This window comes from Aulonocara sp. 'chitande type north' Nkhata Bay, linkage group LG20, assembly GCF_057382095.1.
Source record: "Aulonocara sp. 'chitande type north' Nkhata Bay isolate Kocher_YH1m ecotype deep benthic linkage group LG20, A_spYH_male_GT1.1, whole genome shotgun sequence".
Taxonomy (NCBI): Eukaryota; Metazoa; Chordata; class Actinopteri; order Cichliformes; family Cichlidae; genus Aulonocara; species Aulonocara sp. 'chitande type north' Nkhata Bay.
The window spans coordinates 832383-844950 of record NC_141363.1 but is presented as its reverse complement, the minus strand read 5'-3'; the positions used below and the strand labels follow the sequence as shown (position 1 = coordinate 844950).

The 12568-nt window shown below is 41.6% G+C and overlaps 1 protein-coding gene across 1 annotated transcript in view; it reads left to right on the top strand.

Moving 5' to 3' along the window:
- The first annotated feature begins 11935 nt into the window (after positions 1–11935).
- cacna2d3a (calcium channel, voltage-dependent, alpha 2/delta subunit 3a) overlaps positions 11936–12568 on the top strand; it is a 132617-nt gene continuing 131984 nt past the window's right edge. Inside the window, exon 1 of the mRNA XM_086278561.1 lies at positions 11936–12458. Coding sequence (XP_086134687.1) covers positions 12334–12458 — 125 coding nt within the window. The 5' untranslated portion in view covers positions 11936–12333. The remainder of the gene's footprint in view (positions 12459–12568) is intronic.

The following is a 12568-nucleotide window of genomic DNA, read 5'->3' as shown; positions in this document are numbered from 1 at the left end:
AGTTCGCCTTTGAAGAATAATTTGAAATTATACATTTTAATAAGGTGCAGCAAGGCCGGGCCAATGAGACGCAGGAAAAAGATAAAAAGGAGATTGCATATCTGAAATAAGCTGATGATGGAAGGGATGGGACCAATAAAGGAGAGGGGGTGCGAATAATGGGGCTAAGGAGGGAACTTGTAACAGCAAGGTGTTTTTTCTTTAATTGAAGTGGCGGGGGAATGTGGAATGGGACGCTCCGGGCAAATCAGCTGGGAACATGTTGTGAATGTAATGTAACACTTTGGCACCATTTTTAATATGCTACACAAAACAATGCAAATATCGCAGACAGCTCCTCTGCTGCCTGTTATTTCTCCACATAATGAAGTTGCCTCTCCCATCAAGTCTTCTCTTTGAAGCAATCAGACAGCTGCTTGAGTCATTTCACACTGTTTGTTTGAAGACGGGAAAGTAAATTGACAAGTTTACACAGTAATACAGAAGTCAGACTGTCCACACGATTTGCGTGTTGGATTTATTTTATTTTTCTTCAGTTTTTATTATTGCCATGGCCACCAGCATCATTCCTCTGTCGCTGCTTTCTGTCTCGCTCTTATATCTGACTCGTCTCTTATTTATGCCTTCTTTTTCAGTCTTCTATTTTTAGGCAGCATGTCTTTAATTATGCATGTTTTCATAAGATGATATGCATATCTCTCTGACACACGGCCTGGTCCCTACTTTCTTTGTGTTTACGAGGCTTACGTTGAATCTGGAAACCAGTGTGAGAACTGTGCAAACTATGAAGTGTTTGATGAAGTGTTTGATGAGATCAGGAGATAAAGCCACAGAAGGTAAAGGATGGATGGATGGTCAAGCATGCATACCTGCATGCATGCATGCATGAACACGTGCCTGTGCTTCTTGTTTTCGCTGTGCAGCGCTGTTCTAAATATTTGTAATAACCTTCTGATTTTACTCTTTGTTTTCAAACAATGATTCATCAAAGTTATTAAAAGTATTCAGCTTCCATTGCTCTGTCATTACACTTTTAATGATATGAAAAATAGAGGGATATAGTGAGATGTTGATGGACATTAAACGTTCATGTCAAGATTTGTGCAAAATTATGGGGTTATTACTGTGCACTGGTCGGCAGCTGAGAAGTCAGCATGACTCCTGCATTTCCTCACAAACCTAAGGTGTGGAAAGTGATTTGTCACTCACAGATTTCTAACAAGACAGACTCTTAAATACCAAATTATATGACCTGCCAAATCTTTCTCCTTTCCTACACACTCCTGCTGCGCTCTCAATGCCTTCAATTTCAGACCTTTTGCACCTTCTTTGTTCAGGTTGAGCTCAGGACTCAAGCCAGTCAAGTTCTTCCACACCAAACTCACTCATCCATGTCTTCAGGGACCTTGCTTTGTGCACTGGTGTGCAGTCATGTTGGAATAGGAAGTTGCATGAAATTTCCCAAAATGTCTCGGTATGCCTTTCACTGGAACTAACTCTTGAGAAACAATGCCTCACCATAATCCCCCCTGCACCAAACTTTACACTCGGCACAATGAGATAGACAAGAGGCAGGGATAGCTCAGTAGGTAGAGTGGTGGCCCCATGATCGGAAGGTCGGGGGTTCGACTCCACTGAACTCCACTGAGCAAGGTACCGTCCCTACACACTGCTCCCCGGGCGCTGCATTGGTGGCTGCCCACTGCTTCACTGGGTGAATGGGTTAAATGCAGAGGAACTATTTCCCTATGGGGACTAACACGCACACATTACAGTTTTTTTTAATTGGTTTGGTACTATTTTCACAACTAAAGTGTGCATTTTCAAATCTCTCAGTACAAAACTCACATTTGATCACATTTGTAACACCACTAGTCATTCTTTCAAATCTGATGTCATGAGTTCATTGTATTTGCACATATTTTCATTCCAGTTAATCATTGTTGCAGAACACATGATCATTGTGATATATTCTGAGAACATTTGCTTTACTCACCCAAACAAAACAGTAAGATCTTTTTTCAACGTAGTACTTTTACCAATCATTTCATGCAGGAGCAAATAATACAAGGTAAGCGTCTCAAATTGTCCTTGGTGATGAATGAGTGTAACTGAACTGTAAAACTTTACACAGCAAATATTACACTCATGTTCAGGCATAACCAAAAATTTTATATATGTATATATATATATATATATATATATATATATATATATATATATATATACACACATATATACACACACACACACACACACACACACACACACACACACATGAAAAAGGGAGAAAAAACAACAAGTCATTTACATAAGCACAATATATTTTGTATTTTATTTTCATCACTTTTACACAATTAATCAAGCCGGTCATTAACATTGGGCCATAAATTTTCATCTACATCACAGTGGATGTCTTCGTTGTTCAGGCACCGTGGGAAAAATCTCCTGGCATGACGAATCCAGGCTTGACATTGCTCAGCAGTTATATCACCACAAGCTTCACACATGGCTTGAAGAAGGGAGACATGCTCATGGGGATGGCGATCATACACCTTCCACCTCCATGTAGAGAAGAATTCCTCATTTGGGTTGAGGAAAGGGGAATATGGTGGAAGATAGAGTGTCATGAAGCGAGGATGTGTTTGAAACCATTCCTGAACCAGCTGTGCATGGTGGAAGCTGACATTGTCCCACACAACAACATAGACAATGTCTTCTCCCTGACAGGCCTGCTCCAGTTCATTTAAAAAAAACTATCAGGTGTTCAGTGTTGTATGACCCTAGAACTGGTCTACAGCCTACCACACCATCTTCAGATATAGCTGCACCCATTGAGATGTTTCCTCCACGTTGTCCAAGGACTTGGATGGTAGCCCTTTGTCCAATAAGGTTACGTCCTCTGCGTCTAGTTTTTGCCAGATTGAAACCTCATCAACAAAAATATACTTGTGATGATTCACAGCAGCGTCCAGCTCCATCACCCTCTAAAATGATAATTTAGTTAGTTTTTTTTACAACTAGTAGTTGTCAGTACTGTTACAGTAATTGCATGCCAGTTTAGTGTTGTACCTGAATATATTCTGAACGCAGTTGTTTCACCCGGACATTGTTCCTCTCAAAAGGAACCAAGTAAATTTGTTTCATGGAAACCTGGTGCTTCTTCAAAAGCCGGGCAATCGTTGGAAGGCTAATTGATGGCACATTGGCAAAGGTGTCATTGTTGTTCTCAACAGCCTGTTTGATCTCAGACAGCCGTATGTCATTCCTTGCCCTGACCATTTCCACCACAGCCAACACCTGCTGGTCAGTCAAAACACGTGGGCGACCACCACCAGGTTGTCTCCTGTTAATTCTGAGGACAATCATATACTGTCAATATTGAAGTATTACAAATTACATTACTGTAAACTGACAATTACATGTTGTTCATCTATACAATAGAGTACTATATTTTAGAAGTGAAGTTGCTATAGCAGACATACCGGTTTTCTTGGCGAAAAGTTCTGATGATAGAGCTGACAGTTGACCTTTGTAAATTAGGCTGTACCAACCTGGCAGCCTCAGCCATGGTAAAGCCTCTGTTAACCACATGGTCAACAATGATGGCCCGGACTTCATTAGAGATGATGGTGCGTTGTCTTCTGCCTACATTTCTCTGAAGACCACCTCTCTGTCGAGGAGCACCACCACCTCTTTCTCCTTGTCTGTGTCCACCTCTCTGTCGAGGAGCAGCACCACCACCTCTTCGATGAAGGTTTCCTCTCCCTACGAGTCTATCCTGCTCCATATTTGAACAGTACAAAGTCTCAAACACAGTTCTACTTATATGGTAACTAATTGTGATCATCAGGGGGAAACAATTAGCAAGTATAGTGTTTCTAGATTGAAAGCTCTTGCAGCAATGTGTAACTTACAAATGACCAGACAACAATCAGTCAAGTTGAAAATCCATGGACATAATGGATGATTCATTGATTGAACATTAAGATCAGTTGAATTAAATGATAGAAAAATGTATTAAACTGAATAATAAGAGATGCAAATCAAAAATTTGATAGTGATAACATTATGAAAGGCAGTAACTGTGAACAAAACATTTATTTAGATGAAACACTTATTTTGTGTAGTGAAAATGATATTTTGTCATAATGTGTATTGTACTGACACAATTGAAAATATGCTGAAATGTTTGAAAAACGTGCACTTTTGATGATCTGTTGTGATATAAGTACTAAGAGTTTTGAAAATGTACCAATTGCTTGTGAAAACTGCGCCAAACCAATAAAAAAAAAAACTGTAAGTATGTTCCCCTGGCAAACCTAGACTTGTCTACATAGCAGGATGATTCATGACTCCAGAGTAAAAGTCTCCACTGCCCTAGAGTCCAGTGGTGGCTTGCTGCATCCGACTCTTTGCATTGTGTTTGATGATGTGAGGCTTGGCTGGAGCTGCTCAACAATGGAAACCCATTCTATGAAGTTCTTGATGCACTTTCCTTCAGGTAATCTGAATTTGGAGGTGTGTAACCATTAGTTCTGTATGAAGTTGGCGACATCTCTCCACTGTGAGCCTCAGCATCTTCTGTGATTCTCTACCACTTTGTGGCTGAGTTGCTGTCATCCCCAGTCACATTTTGTTCTAGTAGCACTAACAGGTGACTAAGAATATTTACTAAGGAGGAACTTTCTCACTTGGACTTCCTACAGTGGTACCACACTGGAACTGACACAGTTGTTGTAGAAGCAGTCTGCATGCCTAGGTGCTTGATTTTATACACCTGTGGCCATGGAAGTGATTGGAACACCTGAATTCAGTGATTTGGGTCGGGGGATGCTTTTGACAGTATAGTGCATCTTCACTTTCTTAGCATGGTCTATAAACAAAGGCACATGGACTCCCCTCCATTGCCAAAATATATCAACAAATTTCTGAATCATATAGAAGGCTTACAGGTCTTTCAGATTCTCCAGCACATCATTTTTATGTGACTACATACAATATGGCAGTTCTGTTGTCTATTATAAGTATCACAATATTCCATCAGCTCATTTCTTTCTCAAAAATAGCTCGATGTTCTAACTGTTATCTCTGGCCAGAGGAAATGACTGGTGTATAAAGGCCTTTAAACACAATTATCCTCACTAATATGCGTCCCGTTATGTGATTTTCTTTTTTCAACGACAAGTTCATCTTCGGTATGATTTAAGAAAGCAGTTACTTCACCCTATTATCTTCCTCTGGCTTTTCACAAGATGTCTTCGACCCTTTCGCTGAGTCTTTCGCTGAACAAGCTGTTTCTTTCTTTCAAGATTGACTGCTTGTCGGAAGAAAATGAAACAATGGCGACTGCTGCGTGTTTTCCTGCTGCACTTGAGCTTGTAGCAGAAAATGTTCAGTTAGGTCTTACAAAGTGCAAACATTAAACAAAAAACACATAATATTAATGAAGCGCCTGAATTATTAAGAATAACTGAACGGGAGTTTATTATTTGCTTCTTGAGGTTTTGGGGATGAAGGCAGCTGCTCGCTGTATCCGGTTTATGCCTCAGGCCTCCTATGCAGATATTCTCAGCTGAAAAATCCCAGCCATAATACTCTCCACTTATCCAAGGAGGAATTCCTGAACTTTTAACACAGAGGATCTACTTTAGCTCTACAAGCTAAAATGTATATCATTTTGCACCTTTAACCCCCTGTAACAAACTTATTTAAAGTGCAGATTTTAGCTTTCATATAATAAATATTGATTCTGGATTCTGACAGAATATTACCCCAATAAGTAAAACCTTTTATCACATTTTCTGAATGTTTCACAATTACATAGAAACAGCCACAGTAATTTTCTAAAGAGCAGATGCTAGTTTAGAAAATCAGGCTACCTTTCAGCAGCACTGCAGGAAAGCTTTAAGAGTCCATGCAATCACTGAACTTTTTATGTTTATAGAAGCTACTATGATCCAACTAAAAACCTTCATCACATTTTTTCCAGCATTGCAGGAAAGACCAGTGATCATTCATGCTTCCTTCTCCGGTGGTACACAGGTGACATGCCAGGCACACGCCAAGGCTTCCACCATTTCTTGTTGTACATCCTTTGCAAGCTTGGTGCAATTTGTCCTCAGGCTCATGAATCTGGAGTGCAATGGGTATTTTGATCTATGACAGTGCATATTCCAGGGGCAGCAGTCTCATCAAATAAAGTTGAATATTTCTGTGCCAGTGCTCATGGGGGAACGCTCTTTTGGCATCTCATTATTAACTGCATTGAATCAAAGCATTCACAGAGCAAGGTGAACTCTGAGCCTGACAAAGAATTATTTAGACTGTTCTATGACATTCCCAGTGGGACTACACCTGTCACTGTCTGTACTCATAAACTCACTGATGGTCAGTCTAATCTCTGCAAGCATCTGCATATGAATATGTATCATCTGGACTGAAAATGTTATGATTTACAATTGTAGTCCAAGTTCGTTACTCACATTAGGGAAGGCTCCGGCCACACTGTCTACATAAAGTATGTGAAAAGTTATGTCACTATGGCAAATATATTGGGAACAAGTTGGTTTGATAAGCTTTGTTCGACGAGCAATTTTCCAGATATTCACGTATTGTTTCATCAAGCTGCTATTCATTGCTTTCAAATGCATATCTTTAACTCTGGTGCTAAAATACCACCTAAATGTTGTTTGAGGCGGGTGGGGGAGGTGGTGATGAGGGAGAGATTCAAATAAAATCCTGAGGATGTTGGGAGCATGATAAAAAGCGAATGTGGATGTGGTCCAGCTGAAGCTCACTGAAATATCATCACATCCAGGTCAGTCTGCCCGGTGCTGCCACCCTTGCCTCTGATCTGTATTCTGCAGTTGTACATAGAAGTGACCTTGGTGACAATGAGCTGCCAGAGGCAAGAATAACAGGTAACCCCGAGGTCAACCTAGGGACAAAAGAAAGGAAAACAGCTTTAAAGCTTTCATCCTTAAATTAGTTTTAGTCTCATTTATGTTTATATAATATTATGTGAATTGTTTATTACTTTTCTATCTATCACTAACATCAGTATAATATTAACTAGATGAGTCTTTCGAACACTGGATCTACAACCATGAATCTGAGAGGTAGATTATTATGTCAATGGGAGTTTCCAGCTAGTATTTAAACACAATAATAGAGTGATGTCAGCTGAGGACTGCAGAGGCAACACAAACCATGCTTTTACGCGCTAAATCGTCCATATGTCCAACATAACAAAATATAGCAAAAATAGGACTGGAGATGTGACAGTGTTATTTTTTTCTTTGCTGTAATGTCAGGCACAGATCTGCTAGCAGCACGGTACACTCTGCTCTGTAAAATCAGGTGTGATTACAGCCCCGAGAACAGAGGAAGTTGGAGCACTGAGGCAAAACGAGGGATTTCATGGCTGGAAGAGAAGACTTAGTCATTAGACTTGTGTTTTCTTCTCTCTGATGTAACCCATTATCCCTTTACTGTCTAGAAATATGTTATTACATTTATTTTTTTTATGTTCGCTAATAATTTCAGTTTTTTCTCACTACATTAGCTTCATCCCCTGGCAACTGCATGCTCTTTATTGCTTTCAAGGTTGACTGTACTGTGTGAACGAATCCCTTGTTAATCCAGATTTTAGCGCCCTGCCTCGCTGCCCCAACCATGCAGAAAAAATGCATGGGTTTGCCTCTAGCTGATATGCATGGAATTATATGGAAGCATGTTTTTCTCCTAGCTAGTAACTAGAACATTTTTTTTTAATTTCATAAATATTATCAGTCATTTCTGTCCTAACAAGCTGTGTGTCACGGCTGCCGAGGCGAGCCGTGTGGATTTAGAAGGAGGACCCAAGATGCAGGCAGTGGATGAGATACCGGTGGTTTTATTTACAGAGGTGTAGTGGCAAACAAACAGTGGGGCATAACAAACAACTAAAGACACCTAAACTGGGAGAACTAAAATAACAGACCTGGGAGCATATGACAACGGATGATGAATAGCAGAGAGACGCAGACGAGGAACAGGACTCCGTGGAACACAGGGTCACAGACTGACACGGAGGAACACAGACGAACCGGCAAAAGGCAGGAAAACACACAGGGCTTAAATACACACACCAGTAATCAGGGGATGAGAGACAGGAGGGCAACACAGCTGGGAGGAATCTGGGCTGACGGGACAGGGGAAACGTAAACTGATCACACTCACATACGACGCGGACCTTCACAATAAAACAGGAAACTCAGACACATGGAACCAGACAAGACATTGAACTAAACAGATGGGGTGACACCATAGACAGAGACACAGACTCAAAGGCAGACCAAATATAACACACAGAACTCAAACAATAATAATCATCATCATAAACTAGAAAATGATAACTAAAAGCGCTGGGTCACCGACCCAGGACCATGACACTGTGTCTTTCGTGTCATGGCTAGAAGCTGTTGCATCTCTGGGTTTGGATTTAAGGGGACCTGGTCATTTATGGCATCCATGAAATGTGAAATGGGGGTGACTTTGCGCAAAATCTATTGTACTCAACAGTGTAAGTGATTACAAAGCATTAAATAAGTTGTGGAAACAAGAAAATAACAACTACTCAGAGAGAAAGAAAATATAACCCTACACCTTTGCTGTGTTTCATTTGTTTTCTACTTGGCCATTCCTTCCACCTACTGCATCTCCTGTTATTCAGATCACAGTGCTTTTAAGTGAAATGGTCGTACTTAGTCGCTCAGTGATATTAAAACACACAATAACACACTCAAGAACTCTCTGGGAGACATTAGCTTTGTGGATAAAAACTTCCATTCACAGAGAAAAATCACTCCAACTTCCACAGCTGATATTTTCTTCATATTGTTCGGGTTTCTTGTGTTTCAGATGCTCTGTGTGATGGGTAATCTATTTACCTCGTGAAAAATGATGGTTGGATTTCTTCTCAGTCTTTTCTTTGTGCTGTAGGGCTGCCTCAATATTAATAGAAATGGGAGCAAAGTGATGAGAAACAGGAGTTAAACTCTAGTGTTTCTCTTTATTTGACTAAAAACGCAGAATACTGGAGCAGTTGTGTTTTTGCACTGTCAGGCTTTGCAGTTACTTTGCAGCTGAAATAATGTGATAAACAAAACTGCACGTCCTGTAAAATAAGAACAGTATGTTAAAAGTAAAATACGGCACACTATAATCTAACTAATATATAACTAGAAAAAGAAACAAGGCAAAATATCCTCACATTTAGTTTCTATTATAGATTGAACACCAAAAGCAGTGAATTCTGCATTTCTAATAACCTGATGTGTTTTTTGTCAGGCTCTCCGTACATTGTAAATGTACATTCCCAGTTTCTAATGTAGGTTTTCTGTTACTGTGTTGTAATAAATTGGTCTGTTTCTTCATTAAGACTGTTCATGAGAACATTTAAACACCATTAGCATTATTCACACAATGTACACAAATGTGCAGCCTAATGTGTGAAACGTACAGGGTTTTTTTCTCATGAAGGAACCTGATACCTAAAGGCGGTCATTGTCCGTTTACCTAGCCTGTTCCTCCATGGTTATCACTCCCTCGGAGTTCCTGTCTCATGGAATCTCCTTCATGCTCTTCAGTTTCCTGTTCAGGAACAGCAAACCTTCTGGTAATGATGATACGTATTAATGTGCCATCCTAGAGGAGTTAGACTACCTGTGCAACCTCTGTAGGGTTTCACGCTAATAGTAGTGACAATGATCCCAATCAAGTGCAACACTAGTGAAAAAAGCAGTCAAAACAGATGAGGAGGGAAAATGCTTCCACCTGTAAAACCATTCCTGTTTTGGGGATTGTTTCATTGCTGCCCCTCGAGTGCACCTGTTGTTCATGTCATTAACACCCAAACGCAGCTGGAACTGATTAACAACCTCCCCTGCTACTTAACTGACCAGATCAATATCCCGGTGGTTTAACTGACTTAATGTTGTAATCTGATTAAAAACATGTTCCTTTATTTATTTGAGCAGTAGTCATCTTAATTAAAGTCTCTTAACACCAGTCCATCCTTGTTGTGGAAGCACAAAGAGTTCCAATCAATGTTCAGGTTAATGTGTTGCAAGAAAATAAGTTACAAAGTGATGTGTTAAGTAACACATTGTTTGCATTAAACTAGATGTAAACTGCAGGCCAGAAACTGTTGATTCCATGCAAGCATCTGCACAGACCACATGCTGATACAAAGCTACGAACTTTTATATTATCAACTGGTAATTATGTAGCATGGCATCACAGGTCATCTTGTGGAGTAATGCAAAAGTAATGTAATGAATTGCGTAACGACTTACTCTCTCCAGAAAGTAATTAAGTAGGATAATGCATTGCTTTTTTGGAGTAGACATCAAAGTCCCGACTCCTGCGGGAAAAGTAATAAACATAACTGTTAAGTAAAAGTCATATAATGAAATCTTTCCCCATTTATGCCATTTTAACGCTTCATGTCTGTCAGTAGAACGAGCTATTAGAGTTTTTGCTTCACTAATTTACTTTTTATGTAGATTTGTCATCCTCGTGGCCAGAATCGACACAACAAGTCCCAAAGCTGACTGAATGTGACTTCCCTCTGTAACAATTATGGGTGTTTTGTATGCTTGACCCAAGCCTGCTGTTCACACTGGTGTTCGACCCATATATGTCAAAGGTGACTATCACGGTTGACGCTGGCCAACCGTGTGGTTTGAGGAAGGAGGACCCAGGCGCAGAGCTCTGAATGCAAGCAGTGCGTTTATTTACAGCGAATGGAAAATAACAATAAATCCTCAGTGCGTTCCTGACTCCTGTGACATATCCTCTTCCCAGTGTTAGTGTTCTTTGTCCCCACTAATCAGTGTCTGAGCACCCTGTGCTCGCTGCCCTCTCGTCTCCACACTTCTCCTGGGGAGACAACAAAGAGGCAGCCGTCAGACACGCCACAATGCAGCAGAGTAAACTTACTAATTAGTCAAGAGACTAACGTGAAGCCACGCAACGAGTCAGAGAGAGCTCCACCACACTCTTAAGTAGCTCCTCCCACGAGGCTTGATCAGCTGCAGGTGTGTGTGCCAACCACCTGGCAGGGCCACACCCACCAGGCCTGAAGGTGCCTGTAAACAGGTGCTCCCAGATACACCTGCATCCACCCACCTACACACACACACACACACACACACACATACCTGCACGCTGGGAGAATGAGGGATAGCAACACCAAAAACACATATAATATAATACAAGTCCATAACTGCTCAGGGACCCTGGGTCGCTGAGCAGTGACTCTTTTGTAGGCATGCAATCTTCTAAGCAACCCCTCTGCAGGGGTAGAAATAGGCTATTCAGTCAGTGTTGATCCCCCTCCTGTGGTTTGCCAGAATCCTTCCTTCTACGTGAAATGCGATCCATCACAGAGGGTCCGTTGCCTGGGGGTTCTCATCCTCTTTCACAACCCATATGCCCACACACTGCCAGAGCAGACTTATCTGGTCCTTCCCTTTTTCTACCAAGGGGCCGGACACCCCGATTTCCTGCTGTCTTTTTTTAAAACATACACACTTTCTTTTTTTGTTCTCCCACTTTCATCAGCACTTTAGCAGTAATTCCTGCTTCAGTGAACTGGGCATACAGCGCATGACTTGATCTGACATGAAAGCTAAAGGCTATAGCTATTATAGCCCTGTGAATGAAGAAGACGGAGAACGACAGGGGCAAGTCCCAAGTATGGCGCAATTCAACAACAACAACAACGGCATCCTCTGTAGCCTTTCCTCAGACTGTGTGTGTGTGTGTGCGTTTCCGAGCGCGCACCAGAGTGCGGGAGAGAGAGAGAAAGTGAGAGAGAAGACCAGTCGCTTCATTCAATTGGAGTGGGCGTGCTCTTGTGCGCTGCATCGTTTGATGATCTCCCCGCTTCCCCCCCAGAACCTCCACTCTGTGCTCTCCGTGGCTGAGGTCGGCCAATCTAAGCGACCGAGAGGACTTTCCGTGCCGGTGAACACGAGCTCCACTTTCCGTCGCTCGGCATAGCGGGGTGCACCTCACCGGTCAGCGGGGCCACACCGCAGCACTTTGGATAACTCACATAGCTGAAGATTCTGCCGTTTGCCAAAGCGCATCGCCGCGTCCCACGCCAGCCGAACAGCTGGACATGTTACCATGAATAATTTAGTCAGTCAGCACAGGTGACTTTTAAGCTCCCCATTTTATTTTTATTTTAAAATTTGGATTCTCTGGAGGGAAAAATCTCTACGGTGGCAGCATAAGCTCAAAACTCGCTCTGAGCGCGTAGGGGCGTTATTTTTGCCCAAGATGCAGGTGGATCGGAGCGGTGTGCTTTTCAGTGCTGGGTCTACGTGGCTCCTCTTACTTTTCTCAACTCTAAGCATCAGGGTCACGGGGGTGGGAGGAACCCACCAAAGCATCCCTCCGTCTGTGTAAGTAGATGTCCTTTTACGCGAAAGTGCTGTTTCAAAGTGGTTTCAAAGCAAGACTTTATACAAAGACAAAGAAAAAACCCGGCAGTGTGTCCTCATCGCTTCAGTCT